Source organism: Odontomachus brunneus, unplaced genomic scaffold (assembly GCF_010583005.1).
Source record: "Odontomachus brunneus isolate Ranch 3 - 2012 unplaced genomic scaffold, Obru_v1 Obru_scaffold_013, whole genome shotgun sequence".
Lineage (NCBI taxonomy): Eukaryota > Metazoa > Arthropoda > Insecta > Hymenoptera > Formicidae > Odontomachus > Odontomachus brunneus.
The window spans coordinates 2,935,334-2,951,473 of record NW_022639463.1 but is presented as its reverse complement, the minus strand read 5'-3'; the positions used below and the strand labels follow the sequence as shown (position 1 = coordinate 2,951,473).

At 33.7% G+C, this 16,140-nt stretch overlaps 3 protein-coding genes, 1 long non-coding RNA gene and 1 other non-coding gene across 8 annotated transcripts; 3 read left to right on the top strand and 2 right to left on the bottom strand.

Moving 5' to 3' along the window:
* Positions 1–1,497: 1,497 nt before the first annotated feature.
* LOC116841015 (WD repeat domain phosphoinositide-interacting protein 4-like) lies at positions 1,498–5,389 on the top strand. 3 transcript variants are annotated; one of them, XR_004377478.1, is made up of 8 exons: positions 1,498–1,933; positions 2,254–2,382; positions 2,475–2,742; positions 3,158–3,398; positions 3,478–3,626; positions 4,156–4,261; positions 4,338–4,456; positions 4,530–5,389. XR_004377478.1 is itself a non-coding variant. In XM_032808479.1 (8 exons), exons 2-8 carry the CDS (start codon positions 2,334–2,336, stop codon positions 4,637–4,639), a joined length of 1,038 nt encoding a protein of 345 aa, XP_032664370.1. In that variant the 5' UTR covers positions 1,500–1,933; positions 2,254–2,333; the 3' UTR covers positions 4,640–5,389. The 3 variants fall into 3 exon arrangements, 2 of the variants coding, with proteins under 2 accessions (XP_032664370.1, XP_032664371.1); XM_032808479.1 differs by having other exon boundaries at positions 1,500–1,933; positions 4,156–4,257; XM_032808480.1 differs by lacking the exon at positions 1,498–1,933 and adding an exon at positions 1,940–2,098 and having other exon boundaries at positions 4,156–4,257.
* Positions 5,347–6,049, bottom strand: LOC116841016. Its single transcript, XR_004377479.1, has 3 exons — positions 5,925–6,049; positions 5,679–5,746; positions 5,347–5,549 (listed from the first exon to the last, which is right to left on the bottom strand). It is a non-coding gene; the product is annotated as an uncharacterized LOC116841016 (long non-coding RNA).
* A 92-nt stretch (positions 6,050–6,141) lies between these two features.
* Positions 6,142–6,248, top strand: LOC116841184. Its single transcript, XR_004377513.1, has one exon. It is a non-coding gene; the product is annotated as a U6 spliceosomal RNA (small nuclear RNA).
* On the top strand, positions 6,196–9,159 carry LOC116841014 (phosphatidylinositol glycan anchor biosynthesis class U protein). The gene is made up of 4 exons (XM_032808478.1): positions 6,196–6,920; positions 7,070–7,272; positions 7,502–8,201; positions 8,810–9,159. Exons 1-4 carry the CDS (start codon positions 6,791–6,793, stop codon positions 9,061–9,063), a joined length of 1,287 nt encoding a protein of 428 aa, XP_032664369.1. The 5' UTR covers positions 6,196–6,790; the 3' UTR covers positions 9,064–9,159.
* Positions 9,160–9,300: 141 nt separating this feature from the next.
* Positions 9,301–15,114, bottom strand: LOC116841013 (putative helicase MOV-10). Of its 2 annotated transcripts, none has more exons than XM_032808476.1 (11): positions 14,812–15,114; positions 14,513–14,614; positions 13,728–14,168; positions 13,470–13,628; positions 13,230–13,386; positions 12,998–13,134; positions 12,627–12,758; positions 12,152–12,366; positions 11,796–12,072; positions 11,340–11,634; positions 9,301–11,116 (listed from the first exon to the last, which is right to left on the bottom strand). In XM_032808476.1, the coding sequence occupies exons 2-11, from the start codon at positions 14,569–14,571 to the stop codon at positions 10,790–10,792; spliced, it is 2,199 nt and encodes a 732-aa protein (XP_032664367.1). In that variant the 5' UTR covers positions 14,572–14,614; positions 14,812–15,114; the 3' UTR covers positions 9,301–10,789. The 2 variants fall into 2 exon arrangements, with proteins under 2 accessions (XP_032664367.1, XP_032664368.1); XM_032808477.1 differs by having other exon boundaries at positions 14,832–15,114.
* Positions 15,115–16,140: the final 1,026 nt, after the last annotated feature.

Here is a 16,140-nt window from a genome sequence, read left to right as displayed (position 1 = left end):
TTGACAGATGACGCCAGTGATCTGTTCTTTTCAGCTGCATTACTGAACTGGTGCAATAAATAAGGGTGCTATTTCACGTGTCGTACGACAAGCTTTTCGGATACGTTTATTGGTTGGCGAATAAAGTATTTCTAGGTTCTATGTTCGCCAACCAATGAACGTATCCAAAAAGCTTGTCGTACAACACGTAAAATATTAAGGCCCTTGCAGAATGCCAGGCAACAGACAATAGGAACAGAGAATAGAAATTCTGATTGGTCAATTATTTCTATTCCTTGTTCCTATTGTCTATTGCCTGTTCTATATTGCCTGTTGCCTGGCATTCTGCAAGGGCCCTTAGCCTTAGAGTGAGAAAACATATACTTGTCTCACTTTAACTTATTGCATCAATTCAGCAGTGCAACTGAAAAGAATAGACCACAGGTTAAACGTTAAACCCATATCAGACTATAGATTAGGATTGAGATTGAATTGAAATTTAACCAATCAAAGCAAAATTCACTAAACTCAAGTTTGGTGAACTTTGCTGTGATTGGCCAATTTTCAATTTAATCCCAATCTTAATCCGTAGCCTGATACGGGCTTTAAGGCCAAATCACACTAGCAATTGACGATTGACGATTAACGATTGAAGATTAGATTTTGACGAATCAACGCGCTTCAACCTTGGCTTGCTTTGTCCCAATTGGTCAAGTTGCAATCTTCAATCGTCAATCATCAATCGCTAGTGTGATTTGGCCTTTAGTCCGTGTCACACTACGGATTGGAAATTGAGGATTGCGGATTGAAGATTAGATTTCGACGAATCAATGCACTTTGGTCTTGGCCTGCTTGGTTCCAATTGGTCAAGTTCCAATCTTCAATCCGCAATCCTCTATTTCCAATCTGTAGTGTAATGGCTCCTGCACACAGAACGCGGTAATGTTTGCCGCGCGGCGGAAGTTCACGCGACAGCCAATCAATATGCTGCTTTCCGTAATAACCTTCTAGCTCTTACGGAAAAACACCGTGTGCAGGAGCTATTAGTGTGATTTGGCCTTAAAGCTTGTTCACACGAGATTGAGGATTGCAAATTGAAGATTGAAGAACGTGGCCAATCGGGACAAAACAAGACAAGATTTGAGAAATTGTTGATTTGTCCACTTCACAATCTAATCTAATCTTTGTCTAATTCACAATCCTCGATTGTGATTGGCAATGTATATGAATGTATATGAAAATACCTTAAAGGTTCCAGTTATAACATATATGATCTGTTCTTTTTAGTTACACTGCTGAACACTGTAGTAATGGGTGCTTTCCATTAAGGCCCACAGTTTCACAACCTTTAATTAACTGACCGGCTATTCCATTGGACTTGACCAATCGCATTTAGCGTTAAGAAGAGTTAATCAGAATTAACCAATCACTATTAGGACTTAACTAGTAGTTAAAATTAAACGGATGTTGTGGAACTTGGCCTTAATACACAAATCGACATAAGTATCATTCTGTTTTTGTTCCATATTCAATAAGTAACTAAGATAGAATGATGCTTGTGTTGACTTATGTTATTAAATGAAAGGCACCTAATAGTGTGTTCGAGTGGCTCTGGTGGCTATGGTATTCACCTGAAGGACAAGAATATTATTGACTTCCACGAAATTCTTCAAGTTTTGCACAATACTAATCAAAGCTTATAAACTCTAGTGTGGAAATTTCATCAGTATAATGGCGTTGGGCGATGAATTCCTAGAGACACATTGAAGTTGAAATCTACATGTATCGTGTATTAAATATATGCTAATTTTGGTCAACCAAGATGGCCGCGGTGTATATTTCCCCTTACTCCTAAAGCTTCACATCCCGCGTTTATGGTGGTACCTTATGCTCAATCCAGATGTTCTTACGTCCATGATCGTGAGCCATTTATAACACAACACATACTGTGGAGGTATGCTGTCGTGTGCGCTGTTAGCACTTGTTGACTGTAAATAATAGACATATGGAGGTTCAAACTAATAGAAAAATGATCTCACAAATTTTGAACCGATTGTCAATAACTTACATTGAATAATTTCTACTTTACTACTTCTCATTTTGTTGACAATGTTGTCAGGTTGACCTTTATTATGATATACGCATTATTCTTTAATTGTTAACCATTTTTTTTTTTAAGATTCTGCTTTAGTGATTTTGTTTAGTCTATCATTAGGAAATACTCGAGTTTTCATGGGAAATTCATCATATTTTGATAATTTACCATTGTTGCAGACAATGCATCATGCCTGTGACAAGAATCTAAACAAAAGCATACATTGATAATATCACGAATTAAAGCACAACAAGTCACAATGGCTGCTATGAGAGGCATTCACAGTTTGAGGTTTAATCAGGATCAAGGTGAAGCTCAACTTAGCAGAAGAAAATCTGAACTGTAATTTATACATATATAGTTTTCTTATTAACATTATTTCATCAATCAATTTCCACAGGATGCTTCATGTGTTGCATGGAGTCTGGATTGAGAATTTACAATGTCGAGCCACTAGTTGAGAAAGCACATTTTGAGAATGAATTGATGGGAAGTATCGCTATAGCAGAGATGCTCTGGAGGACAAACGTGATCGCTGTAGTAGGTGGTGGGACACGTGCCAAATTTGCAGATAATACTGTTTTGATTTATGATGATTTGTCTAAGAAATTTGTCATGGAGGTTACATTTACCAGTCCCATTAAAGCTGTCAGATTGCGAAGAGATAAGTAAGTTGCTGATAAATGTTTACTATTTCATCTTTGCAAATTTTTCTTTTTTTTTCTTGAAATCTTAATTCCCCATATATATATATTTTTTGGAGCTTGGTTTCAATATAGTTTGAACAGCTTTTTTTCTATGCATTTTAGTACATAGCTAATAAGAGAACTTCTGGGAATTAACCAAAAACAAATCCTTTCAATAAATTATCATGTTTTGAAATGTATTGAAATATTATTGAAACCATATTGAAACGGAGTGCATACCCAAACAATACAAACTTTTAAAATATATCTTAAAGAAGTCTTATTTTACTTGGACATCTTTTACATGTCTTTAAAATGTCTTTTATAAGTTTAATAGTAATATAGAAATTTAGAAGTAATATAAAAAAAAGAGTATTTTTTTGGCATAATTTTTTAGAATGATAGTGGCGCTCCAGAGAGAGGTCCACGTCTTTTCGTTTCCCACTCCTACTCGGCGGTTACTGACGTTGGAAACGCGGGACAATCCGAAGGGTTTGGTAGAGATAGCGACTCTCGCGTCAGCGCAGAAGCAACTGCTGGCTTTTCCCGGCCATAAACTCGGTAGCGTGCAGTTGCTGGATCTCGGCGCGACCGAGGCTGGAAGTTCCAGTGCTCCCGTGACTCTTGCGGCGCATCAAGTATTTATTTCATAGTGAACAAAAAAGTTATTCTGTATTTTTCCCTTTGCAATTGTGTATATATACGTCGCGCTAACAGGGTGCACTAGCCTGTCTGGCGGTTAACGGAAATGGAACTATGGTTGCTACCGCATCCGCTCAAGGAACCCTAGTCAGAGTATGGGACTCCATACGAAGGCATCTGTTAGTCGAATTGAGACGTGGTGCCGATCCTGCTACATTTTATTGGTAATATGAGATCATAAACAATGTAATTAGTGCTTTCTGTTATTACTATTTAGTAGTAGTATAGTGTATTATATTTGTATATAATGTGTGTGTGGGGATATTATATATATTCTAAATATATTATTTTTTTAACCATTCATATGCACAAATATCCACAAAAATATGAGTACTTTTAGATGGTAAAAAAATAATATATGTAAAATATATAGAGTATCCTCATAATATGTGCAAGTTGCAACATTTTTAATAAATAACAGATAAATAACAGAACGCATCCAGTATCCAAAAGTTGTTTTTTAATCATTCCGAAAAAAATTTCCAAAAATTTTTAAAATTCTCAAAAGACGAACTTTTGCAAATCAAAATTCTGCGCTTTTTCAAGGTAAAAGTTATAAACCTTCTCTAACTAATAATGTAATTTGCATTGTTATAATAGTTTGTTATTACCAATTATAATTCTTTCTTATTACTGTAAGTATAAATAGTATTCTTTCTTTTATTAGCACTAATCTTTCTACGTTTCTTTCAGTATAACGTTCAGCAGAGATTCAGAATTTTTGTGTGTCTCTAGTGACAAGGGAACAGTACACATATTCGCCCTGAAAGATACTCGCTTAAATCGACGATCCACGTATGTAAATATCTTCAAATAGACATGTATTTTCGCGCTGTAGTAGTATTTATACTGTAAAAATCGCTTTTTATTTTCAGTTTTTCAAAGATGGGTTTTCTGGGTAACTACATTGAGAGTCAGTGGGCATTGGCTACTTTCACAGTACCCCCTGAATGCGCGTGCGTTTGTGCGTTTGGCGCACATAATTCTGTGATAGGTATTTGTCATTTGAAAAATATTTATATTTCTACGACTCAGACATCGCACTTTGTGCTATTTTGTAATTTCAGCTATATGCATGGACGGAACGTTCCACAAGTATGTGTTCACTGCAGAAGGCAATTGTAATCGGCAAGCATTTGATGTCTTCCTGGACGTTTGCGATGATAACGATTTTTAACATAAGGCCTATATTTCGTATGCGCGCGTGTGTACAATGCGTACGCATAGTTATAAGATCATGTACTACCGATGAAATTTCTAGTCGATTTTGCGAACGAAATTTCTTGTGCGTGATAATTATTCGGGCAGTTGAATCACTCGCTATTGTAGTAGAAAGTAAAGTAAAAATACCAACGTCTAAAGACACGTAGTTAACTCTGGACATTCTTATTGTTTTGGTCTTTAAGGATCCTCGCCGTGGAACTCTCGACTGATGACATCAGAAGCAAGGAATCACGAATATTTAAACTTTCAACATAGAATAAATAAATAAATAAATATATATATATATATATATATATATATACTTTTTTTATGATAAAGGTTTGAGTATTTATATTTAAAGAGTATAAATAAGAATATCCAAAGTTAGACAAGTCTAGGCATTAGTAATTTTACCCTATATAAGTAAGTTATTTTGTGATAGAAAAAGATGATATTGGGTGCATTTAGTACTACAACTGTGCGTTGAACTTCTGTATCTGACTAGTGTATATTTTTAAATCGAGAAAAATATGCCAATTGAATACAAGAATTCAGTAGACAATATAGTACTGAATGCATACATTTTATGCTGTAAAATAAGCCTACAGTTATATTCCATAAACCGTTATCTATGCTAATTATACATTTTTTTATGACTAATGTACTTTTCAAAATTGACAATTTAATTGCAAGGAACATTAATAGACATTTATTTTATACAACAGTCAGTGTAATTTTTTTCTTATCATACCTATTCTTCACTGCAGAACATTTTTAATGATGAAGACATGTAACTTGCGACTGATACACCATTTCACAATCAGTTCTCCAATTTGAAATAATTTATGTAGATTTACTTGAGAGAGCATGTTCTCTAATTTTTTCTGCAAAAAATTATAGATTAGTGAAGGTATAACAATGTGAACTAAGTGTCTGGTAATTTTTTGAAAGAAAACTACTGTATGGTTCAGGATCAAGTATAGGTCTTATCATCGAAATGTAACAATGTAAACCTATGAGACTTAAGAAACCTCCGACAAACACGCCGTATCTCCAGCCTGTCAATCGCATAGCTTTCAATCTATATACAGAAGAGAGAGTACAAAGTCTTAAATATTATTCAACAAACAGAGATAATAACTTTAATATAATGAAAGAAAAATATGTGTTATGAGATTTCTCAAATACAGCTACAATACTAAAATACAAGATAAAAATTCACAAAATCGAGTACATTAAGATACGATATTATTTCTCACCGCAAAATCAATCAACTATTAATTTATTCACTTTTATTAGTTAATATCACAGTGACTGATACATCATATCTGCTTTTGAGGTTACAATGTGAGGTTATGATGTAAACGTCATACATCGTTTTAACACTAGATGGCTTCTCCACAGAAACCAGGATTCTCGATAGTACTCTTAAAGGTATGACCGTGTATATAAGAAATTTCTTTCAGCTAGTCTACCGTACTTGCTTCGGCAGTACATATACTAAAATTGGAACGATACAGAGAAGATTAGCATGGCCCCTGCGCAAGGATGACACGCAAAATCGTGAAGCGTTCCACATTTTTTGTCGATTTTGACATCTTTGTCAATTAAATTTTTTATCGCAATGGTATTGTTTTATTGCACGTGAGCTATGTTCTCGAGGAATTTCAGTCAATCACGAAATCTTGTTGCTTTTACGCTTCATAGAAAATGAAACTGATGCAGTTTTAAGTGTGAGAGTCGGCACTGTTCGTACATACGAGCATACGAAAGTGAAAGCATGGGAATAACGAATGCAGTCTCGATGTTTTGATCACTTTGGTGTGTTGTATCAAGGAGCAAGTGTCACCAGCGTCGTCGAGACGACTGATGGTTAAAGATGTGATGGTATCTTCGATCGCGACTTGATCGCTCTGCAGGACATCGCGATTTCAAATCGATGTCGCTGTCACGTCAATGCAAGTGAGAATTAGATGGGAGTGAGTTTCGTAAAAATAACAGTTTATTGATAACAGGCAGATTACATCTCAACTATGCTTGTCGAAACACCGGTGCCGCTCCATTGATAGGTTATGTGCTGAATGAGCGAATGAATCGGTTATAGTGCGAGGTTGCGATAGATAAAATGTTGAAGAAGTGGTTGTCGAATTTCGCGCTGGCCGCCACTATCAGATGGTTGCTGATGAATTCCGAGTACCAAAAGATCATTAGCAACCGCGTCGAAGTGTCGACCGCTTTGAACTCCTGGAAAAGAGGTTAGTAAGTTTTAGTTCGCTTCAGCTCTGTTTCAATCATAAGAAGAACTAGAATTTTGTTTCGATTATATAAAAATGAAAATTTAATTGTCTCAATAAGTCAGATTCGTTGCAGTAATAATTCTAATTCCATGCATTTGCTTTTTCAGTGACCGAAGGAGTTTACCTGTATAACTTTGGCATTGATCCCTATGAAGGTGATCTGTTTCATGAGACTCCCATTGGCTTATATGTCTTTAATTTCATGCAGAAGTATCTGTCTCAGTGGGCTCTGTTTCTGTTGTTCATTGTTACTGACTTAACAACAGCTGTATGTCTTGCAATTGCTGCAAAGCACTACGCAATTGAGCTGGTTAGTTTGAAATTGACTATATATAATTGAACACAAGGCATTTAGATTTAGCTTGAGTGCCTTGCAATCAACATGTTTTAGTAAAAATATAATTAGTCTGTTCTTTATAACTAAACTTTCTATTTTTATCTTATTTTCTTCTGTCTCACCAAGAAGCAAATATATATTTATTTTATTTTGAATGCAGCACAGCTATAAGGATCAAACCTAATATCTTTTCGTGTTGCAGGCAACAAAGAGAAAAGAAGAAAAAGCACAGGATGAGGATAAGAAGCTCAATGAAGGTGTCTCAAGTGTATCAGCTTTGTATGTTTCCGCAGGGTATCTATTTAATCCTTACATCATATTGAACTGTATTGGCCTCACGACTACAGTCTTTACCAATTTGCTCTACTCGATCGCACTGGTATCCATGACAAGACGTTCCATACTATGGAGTTGCATCTCAATAGCATTGCTAACACTGCAAGAACTCTACCCCATATCGCTCATGGTGCCGGCAGCTATCTACGTCGCTAGTGTAGCGGGGGATAAGATCAAGAAGATCAGAGTTATTACGATGTTGGTTGTATTTGTGAGCATCTTGGGAGCCTTGTTTGCTGTTTCCTACTACATAATGAGAAGCTGGTCGTTCCTGGGGAGCACAATTGGATTCATCTTGACTGTCCCCGACCTGCGTCCGAACATCGGGCTGTATTGGTACTTTTTCACGGAAATGTTTGAGCACTTTAGATGGCTCTTCATCGCGTCTTTCCAGATAAACGTCAGTTTACTGTATATAGTCCCTCTAGCGCTGCGACTAAGACGCGACCCGATGCTATTAGCGTTCTCATATCTAGCGATAGCTGCCATATTCAAATCCTACCCGTGTATCGGAGACGTCGGCTTTTATATATCCTTGTTGCCGCTGTGGAAGCATCTATTTCAGCGTAAGTAGAGTCGATCTCAATCTTAAAACTGCCTCAACTTCTCGTCGTCGAAATCTTGATTGATGATGTCAGAAGTGAGAAAATACACGCTGAAAATTCTTGCAAAATACATTGAAACAAAAATATGTCTGCATAAAATGATAAATTTACAATCGATCAAATTTATAAAATAATCCGGACATTTATTTTATTCAAATAATCAATAGATAATAATAAAATTAATATGACATGCAATCCTAATTTTTAATACTTTTCTCATGATCTTGTCATGTTAATTTTATGGCTATTTATTGATTATTAAAGCAAATTCGGACTATTTTACAGATCTGTTCGATTGATTGCCAGTGTCATTTTGTAAACATACAATTTTATTTGCGACATATTTATTTAAATTAGCGAAGTATTTATTTAAACGTATTTTGCAACAAATTTTTAAATATTTATTTTCTCGCTATATGTATTTTCTCGCTTCTGACATCATAAATCAAAATGACTGCGGCGAAGAAACCGCAAAAACTGTAATTAACTTTAATGAATCTTAATGAAAACATTCGTCCTGTAGTTCGACAATGCGAACTGCTTTAATATGAAATCTATTTTCTTCGTAGATATGCAACAAGGATTTATCGTAGGCTGTTTCGTGCTATTCTGCACGGTTTTCGCCCCGACCGTGTGGCACCAGTGGATTTACTCCAGATCGGCGAATGCCAACTTCTACTTCGGTGTAACGCTAGCGTTCGCCATAGCGCAGATCTTCCTCCTCACAGACATCTTGTTCGCCAGTTTGAAATACGAATTCGCGGTTCAGCACGGTAACAATAAGAAAGTCAATGGAAACGAAGCTAAACTGCTCCTCGAATAATAAGCTTTTCTAGGTGAGAGAATGTGTAATACTTTGAACAATGACACGTGTCTCTGAATCATTTGCCTCGTATAAAAATAAATAGTTTTCTATAAAGATAGGTTTCTTTATTGATCTAATTCACACTGATCTCCCAGGTCTTATAGTATTAAGGCATTATATTTTATTTTTATCAGTCATATAAGTTGCAAATAACAATTTACTTTATAATAAAAAGATCTGCTTTACAATAAAAATTAAAAGTAAAATTAGAATTTACTACTTAATATGGAAATAACAATATAAATTATAAACGCTTTATAGAATCTGTAAGAAAACAAGTTTGCACAAAACAAAATGGTACATAATTTAAAATATTACAAGATGATAATATAATACATGATATATAAATCGTACGTGACAATTACTCAGTTGTACGTCACTTAATTATATAAAATATTACAAATTGCAAATGTACTATATATATATCACATCAATTCGGAAATTATGTATTAAGTTAAAAAAAAATAAACTTTACAACTAAAGATCGTTAAACTCATTATCTCTAAGATTAATACTGTCGGAGAGAAACCTGAGAGCGGCCACGCTATACGCTTTGACCGACACAGATTTTCACGCTGTTCGATGCGCCATCTACACCCATTTTTGAGGTGAACTACGTTCTCTACGCCCATTTTCTGGCGATTCGTGTCCGTGCTAAATGCATAATTGCGTGGTTAAAAAAATGGACATGGACAGTTCATGTTTTTAATCACGCAATTATGCGCTTAGCACGGACATGAATCACCAGAAAATAGGCGTAGAATGGACACGCAACAAATCGACTTTATCGGCAGCGTTTGAAAATGGACGTAAAGAACGTAGTTCCACCTCAAAAATGGGTGTAGATAGCGCATCAAACAGCGTGAAAATCGATATCGGCCAAAACATATGGCGTGGCCGCTCTCAGGTTTCTCTCTGATACTGTCAAAGGCACAAAAAACTGTATCTTAAGGCTGCTGGGTATGCGCATTGTCCAATTCTTCTTTAATAACGCCAGCAGCGAGAAAACGCATGCTAAAAATTCTTGCGAAAAGCAAGACGTTAAGATAAAAAAATATAACCATAAAATTTACAACTGATTAAGAACACTCTTCTAAGATATTTCAAACACTTTCCTCTTGCTCTAACAATCAATAACTATAAAATTAAAACGTGACACCATTTTTTTATCCCGACATATTTTGCAAGAATTTTTAGTATACGTTTTCTCGCTTTTGACATCATTAAGAAATAGACAATGTGTGTATCCAAGAATCTTAAGGTTCTTATTTTTCATCATGACAATCTTGATTGATGATGTTAGAAATGAGAAAACATCCCTAAAATTAACTTATCTTTTAATTACTTGATTTTTGTTATGTTAGTTTTACAATTATTTGTTGATTATCGAAGAGAAAGTTTTCAGCACACTTCACACACATGTTCAGTCAATCACAAATATTATCTTACGAACATATCTTTTCATTTCAAAGTGTTTTGCAAGAATTTTTAGGATATTTTCTCATTTCTGTCCATTAATTAAGATGACCATAATGAGGAACCAGAAGTTTTAAGTATGTCGTTCTTTAAGTCTAAAAAGGAATACTATTATATTTAAAAATAACATTTTGATAAGAATATTCCGTGAAAACTTAAAAACTAATTAGGAATGTCGCTTACCGCTCAATGTCATACAAATCCGCCATTATTTAGTCAATGTCAATTTTTTCTCGATGCTACGTACTAATACATTGGTCAAGGTTTCCAGCTTCTTCTCGTTTCCCATCACATCAGTCTCAACGGTGACGGACACCTGGTTGACAGCTGTATTCACTTTGTTAGTGTCATTTGACTTGATTTCATATTTCTTCAAAATATCCGAGTTTAACGGACATTTATTGAAAGGTACATAACCACCGTGTTTTTTGCAGTATTCGCATAGTGCTTTCCAATGTTTATTTTTACAGATAATTTCCGAGTTGCCCACTATTATTAAAAGAGCCTTTGCACGTGTCACGGCGACATTAAACCTCTGAGAGAGAAAATAATATTAATAACTTTATACATATATATTTTTTACTGATACTCTTAGGAGAAATCAATTTTACATAAATATGATAGCGTACACAAATATCGTTAAAAAAATTCATTTGACTAATCTTCATAATTTCAAATACTAGTTGTACTTAAAAAATATATACTTGTAAAGTAACGTATTAACGTATTTTATAACAAACAATAATAAAGCAACATACTTTCTCATTTGATAAGAACCCGATGTGCTCAACACCATTGTGCGTAAAAATCTTAGATCGTACGGTTGATATTATTATCACAGTTCGCTCTTGTCCCTGAAACATCTCTACTGTTCCTACAAATATATCTTCCCAGCCTCTTACCGCTAATCTATGTATAATATCCATCTGCTGTTTCTTGAAAGGCGTTACGATTCCGATGTCTTTTGCGCTTATTCTGTGTTTGCCGAATTTAGCGTTCATCAGCATCTTCACGTATTGCACTACCACAAGTGCTTCAACTTTATTATAAACACTAAAGAGATATATATACTAAAGAATATTATATTTTTATAATTGCACGTAATTTAATGATGAAGTCATTTAATAGAAGTTTGTAGTAAAACATGGAATATTAATTTTCGTTTTGGGTAACTTAACATGCAGACTATGTGACATTTAATTTAAATTACTTACCTTTTTGTCTCAGTTCGTTCTTCTACACTTTGAACTTCTTGAAAAATTATGGGAAAGTTTTTAGCAGGCAACTTCTCCCAGTTCAGTGCTATCTGTGTATCAGGCTGTTTGCAACATTCCAAATCTCCGTCATAAAAATGTGTGTTCGGCACGTGCAAAATATCCTTGTGACTTCGATAATTTTTAACTAATTTGGTTACATAATTAGGATTGTACTTTCCATTCTTCTTTTTATACAAATCGCAATCGGTCATTAATCTTTCGAGCATGGATTTACCTGTCGGAATATTAAATAGTTAAAACATTACAGAGTGTGTATCATATTGAAATTGAAATACCACTTTAGGGAAACTTGCCAAGAATATTTATCGCAAATTTACTACGAACGACAGGTCCCAATTGATAATGATCGCCTGCAATAACGATTTGTGATTGGAAATTGGTTATGTCTTTTACATCATAATGTTTTGTTAATGTAATTGGAATCAGCATCTCTGGTTCAGTTATTTGACTCGCTTCGTCAATAATTATGTGAGAAAAATGATTTTCTCGCAATCTCACAGCAGCTAATCTATAATAAGCAGAGAAATGTTATATTGTGCGTTTTCCCAAGGTTGTTATTAAAATGTTATATCGTGTATTTTCCCAAGGTTGTTAATAAAATCAACTTAAACATATCTCTGCATGTTTACTTTTGTATGAAACAATTGGTTTAATTACTTTATTGTGTAAAAATTGTTTATTATCAATGCGTTATTGTTGCTATGTGATAGCTGTACATTTCAGACTTGATTGCATCTCAGATAACAGAATAATATCTCAAATATTTACCTGATAGATGTTATTAATGTTGAAATGATAATCTTCTTCATCACTAGTACCTCTTTCGGCAAGAAGATGGTAGTGTTATGTACACCAGTAACAAAATTTGCGCATTTTTGTATATCTGTCTTTACATCCTCCCTGATTAAAAAAAAAAATTATTTACAGATGTTGGTCTTGTCATATATGTTGCATATTCTATATCCTATCTGTTAACTAAATCAATATTCAATATCACAAACTAATTACCAGACAAGGTATAAAGGTGTAAAGGCCTCTCTAACTTTTATATAAAAATAATATTAATAATATTAATTATACATTAAATATATTTATATAGAAAACAATGAACTTATTAGTACAAAAAACGAGTGCTTTACCAGTGTCTGGATGGCGCATACATTCGATATATTATTTCTGTTGGAAGATATTTTATTAATCTCTGAGTGATTTCATCAGCTGCTGCATTGGACGACGTGCATACCAATATGTTATTCCTAGAATTTTGCTTCACGATCTAATTCACAACCAAATAAAAAAAAAATAGATGAAAAGAAAAAAAATATAGCTTATTTTAGCAAATATTAGCATTAATACAACATGCAAAATTACTTGACATATAGCCTCGACTAATGTCGCTGTTTTCCCAGTGCCTGGTGGGCCAAAAATGATGTAAGGTGCAGGACTTGCTGTCATATGTAAGATTCTTATTACTGCTTGCTTCTGTTGCTTGTTTTTTACTATGTTAGTATTTATCCAATCTATATTGCTGTACACATATATACAGAGTTGTAACAATAAGACATCAGTAATGTGTCTCCAAATGATAAAATATTTTATGGTAAAACTTACCATTTTAAATCTATATTGTTTGTTGCTTGTTGTGGATATATTATCTCAATGAAATTAAATTTGCTTGCTAATGACAATGCATAGTGACAACATCTTAATGGCCAATAATGACCGTAAAATTTTATATTGTACTTTTTATTCTTTTTCATTTCAATTGCACTAAAAAAATGAATGACACAAGTCAACTATACAATATTTTTAATAATGAATATCAAGCTTTTGTAACTATTAAAACACAAAAGATTACAATAAACTTACTTAGGAACCTCCAGTCGTATTGTAACATTATTTTCTTCTACCCTTATAACTGTTCCTGGATATTTTTTTTTTGCAATTACATCATGAAGTGTTATAGTGTCTTCTGCTACAATTATAGGTTTTTGACTATCCAAAGATGGTACATTTATGATGAAACGATCTGAAGTAACTTGTACAATATCATAATCTTTCCTGAGCGACCTCAAATCTAGATCTGATTGATACTGTTCCAAGTATAAACAAATCTTGAATACAAAGAAATATTCATCTTGCCTTATATTTTTTACATTAGACAAGCTTTTAATGCATTTTATATAGTTTCTACACTTTTCAACTTCCTTTATCGAATATGGTTCTTGTTTTAGTGCAAAGTGTAAAGCAGATGGAACTTTTACTTTTGGTATCATAATCTTTGGTACTGTTGGATGTGTTGTATAATCTCTAAAAATCAAGATAAAATTTATTTAATTAGATAGATACAAATATAGATTACTAATCCAATGAAAATAAATTATAAGTAACTTTTTTGAAATATAAAAACATACTTTCTTAAAATATAAAAAAAATACTGAGTGAAAAATTACTTGTCTCAATTATTTATAATTTCATATAATTTTTATAAAAAATACAATAAAGATCTGTTAATCAGTAAAAAAATAATATGTATTTATAATCATTAAATGTATTCATATAATCATGTTATCATTATGTATGTATGTGTATATATATATATAATTTATAGATATATAGTTTAGAGTTGTTCTTATTGTAATTGCTTTTCTTACGAATCTTTTTTAATTATCCAGCAGGATAATTTCTTATTATGTTCCAGCATGTTGAACATATATTTAGAAATAAATGCACTTGATATAAGTGTTAAAATGGACCTAAAAACAAATTTATATAAGTAGAGAAAAAATATATATATTTTAATTAGGAAATTCAATAAAAATAATTATATACTATATTTATCAATTTTTAACAAATAACAAAATCTAGTCTAAATAATTGATCCAAACAATGTTGATATCTTATATTATTGTCTTGTAAAATAATTTCTTATTGTGAATTAATAGATACTTACGTGAATTAATAGTTACTTACTCTAATTACACGTAGTAATAAACGTTATATATAACTTTATATCATTTCCAAACTTAAACAAATGCCGATAAGGTACAATCTATTGATGACATCATTCTTACTGAGCATATGTCACATTGTGATAGAATTAGAAAACCAAATAGGGGATTCACAAATTCTAAACGTAAAGTTCACGGCGATGTTTCTTTTGAATGCTGCATTGTAAGCGTCATTTTATTTGTAGATCCGATCTACAATAGATGGAGTAAGAGTGCCGTCCCATTGAGCACGGATCGGAACGCCGGATCGAATTTCTTACTATAATGAGCGTTCCGTTCTCTAGTTCCGTTCCGTAAAAGTTTCCTCTACCAGTCCCATGTAGCAAAAACGGAACGGAATGGCGCGTCGGTCGCAAATAAATATGATTAATTCGTCAATATTTCGTTATTTTGACGCTACAGAATTAATTATATACATAATTATCTTGCCGATAACATTGTCATGAATATTCTGAAATATTTAATTGAAGAGTGAAATATATTTTATAACTAGAAATCCGTTTTTGCTACATGGGACTGGTAGAGGAAACTTTTACGGAACGGAACTAGAGAACTGAACGCTCATTATAGTAAGAAATCCGATCCGGCGTTCCGATCCGTGCTCAATGAGACGGCATCCTAAGGAGTAGAAGTAGAAGTAAGAAATAAGCAGTAAATGGACCAATCACAATCAAGGAGTAGGAGTAAGACGAAATGGAAATAATTTATTTCGCTTAGGCCCGATCTACAATAAAGTTTGCCCGTCTACAATACATGGAGTAAGCCTGAATTAAGTATAAGAGCTGAAGTAAAGAACTGGAGTAAGGGAATAAGCGAATAAATTATTTTCATTTCGTTTTATTCCTACTCCTACTTCTTATTCCATCTATTGTAGATCGGGCCTAAGTAGTAAGAGCTCGAGTAGTAAGGCTCGATCTACAATACGTGGAGTAAGGGCTATACACAAATTGACATAACTGCATATGCATAGCATAAGATCGTATGGATCAATGAGCATCGAATATTAAGCATCGAACACCAATATGGCGACTTAATACTCGATGCTCATTGGTACATACGGTCTTATGCTATGCATATGCAGTTATGTCAATTTGTGTGCGATAGCCCTAAGGAGTAGGAGTAATGGCTCCTGCACACAGGGCGCGGCAAGCATTATCGCGTCCTGTCTGCAGAAACCATAAGAAATAAGCAATAAGCAAATTGACCAATTCCATTCCCACGTTTTAAAAATAATCGATTGTGATTGGTCTGTTTACTTACTGCTTATTTCT

What these genes read in the sequence shown, in the direction of transcription:
- LOC116841015 (XM_032808479.1), top strand. Translation starts at nt 2,334, where the DNA reads ATGGCTGCTATGAGAGGCATTCACAGTTTGAGGTTTAATCAGGATCAA. An exon ending in GTCAGATTGCGAAGAGATAA is followed by an intron (nt 2,743 to 3,157) that starts GTAAGTTGCTGA and finishes ATAATTTTTTAG; the next exon opens with AATGATAGTGGCGCTCCAGA. An exon ending in CGCACATAATTCTGTGATAG is followed by an intron (nt 4,457 to 4,529) that starts GTATTTGTCATT and finishes TTGTAATTTCAG; the next exon opens with CTATATGCATGGACGGAACG.
- LOC116841014 (XM_032808478.1), top strand. Translation starts at nt 6,791, where the DNA reads ATGTTGAAGAAGTGGTTGTCGAATTTCGCGCTGGCCGCCACTATCAGA. An exon ending in TTTGAACTCCTGGAAAAGAG is followed by an intron (nt 6,921 to 7,069) that starts GTTAGTAAGTTT and finishes TTGCTTTTTCAG; the next exon opens with TGACCGAAGGAGTTTACCTG. An exon ending in AGCACTACGCAATTGAGCTG is followed by an intron (nt 7,273 to 7,501) that starts GTTAGTTTGAAA and finishes TTCGTGTTGCAG; the next exon opens with GCAACAAAGAGAAAAGAAGA.
- LOC116841013 (XM_032808476.1), bottom strand. Translation starts at nt 14,571, where the DNA reads ATGTTCAACATGCTGGAACATAATAAGAAATTATCCTGCTGGATAATT. An exon ending in TATGCGCCATCCAGACACTG is followed by an intron (nt 12,759 to 12,997) that starts GTAAAGCACTCG and finishes TTTTTTAATCAG; the next exon opens with GGAGGATGTAAAGACAGATA. An exon ending in GGTTCTTATCAAATGAGAAA is followed by an intron (nt 11,117 to 11,339) that starts GTATGTTGCTTT and finishes TTTCTCTCTCAG; the next exon opens with AGGTTTAATGTCGCCGTGAC.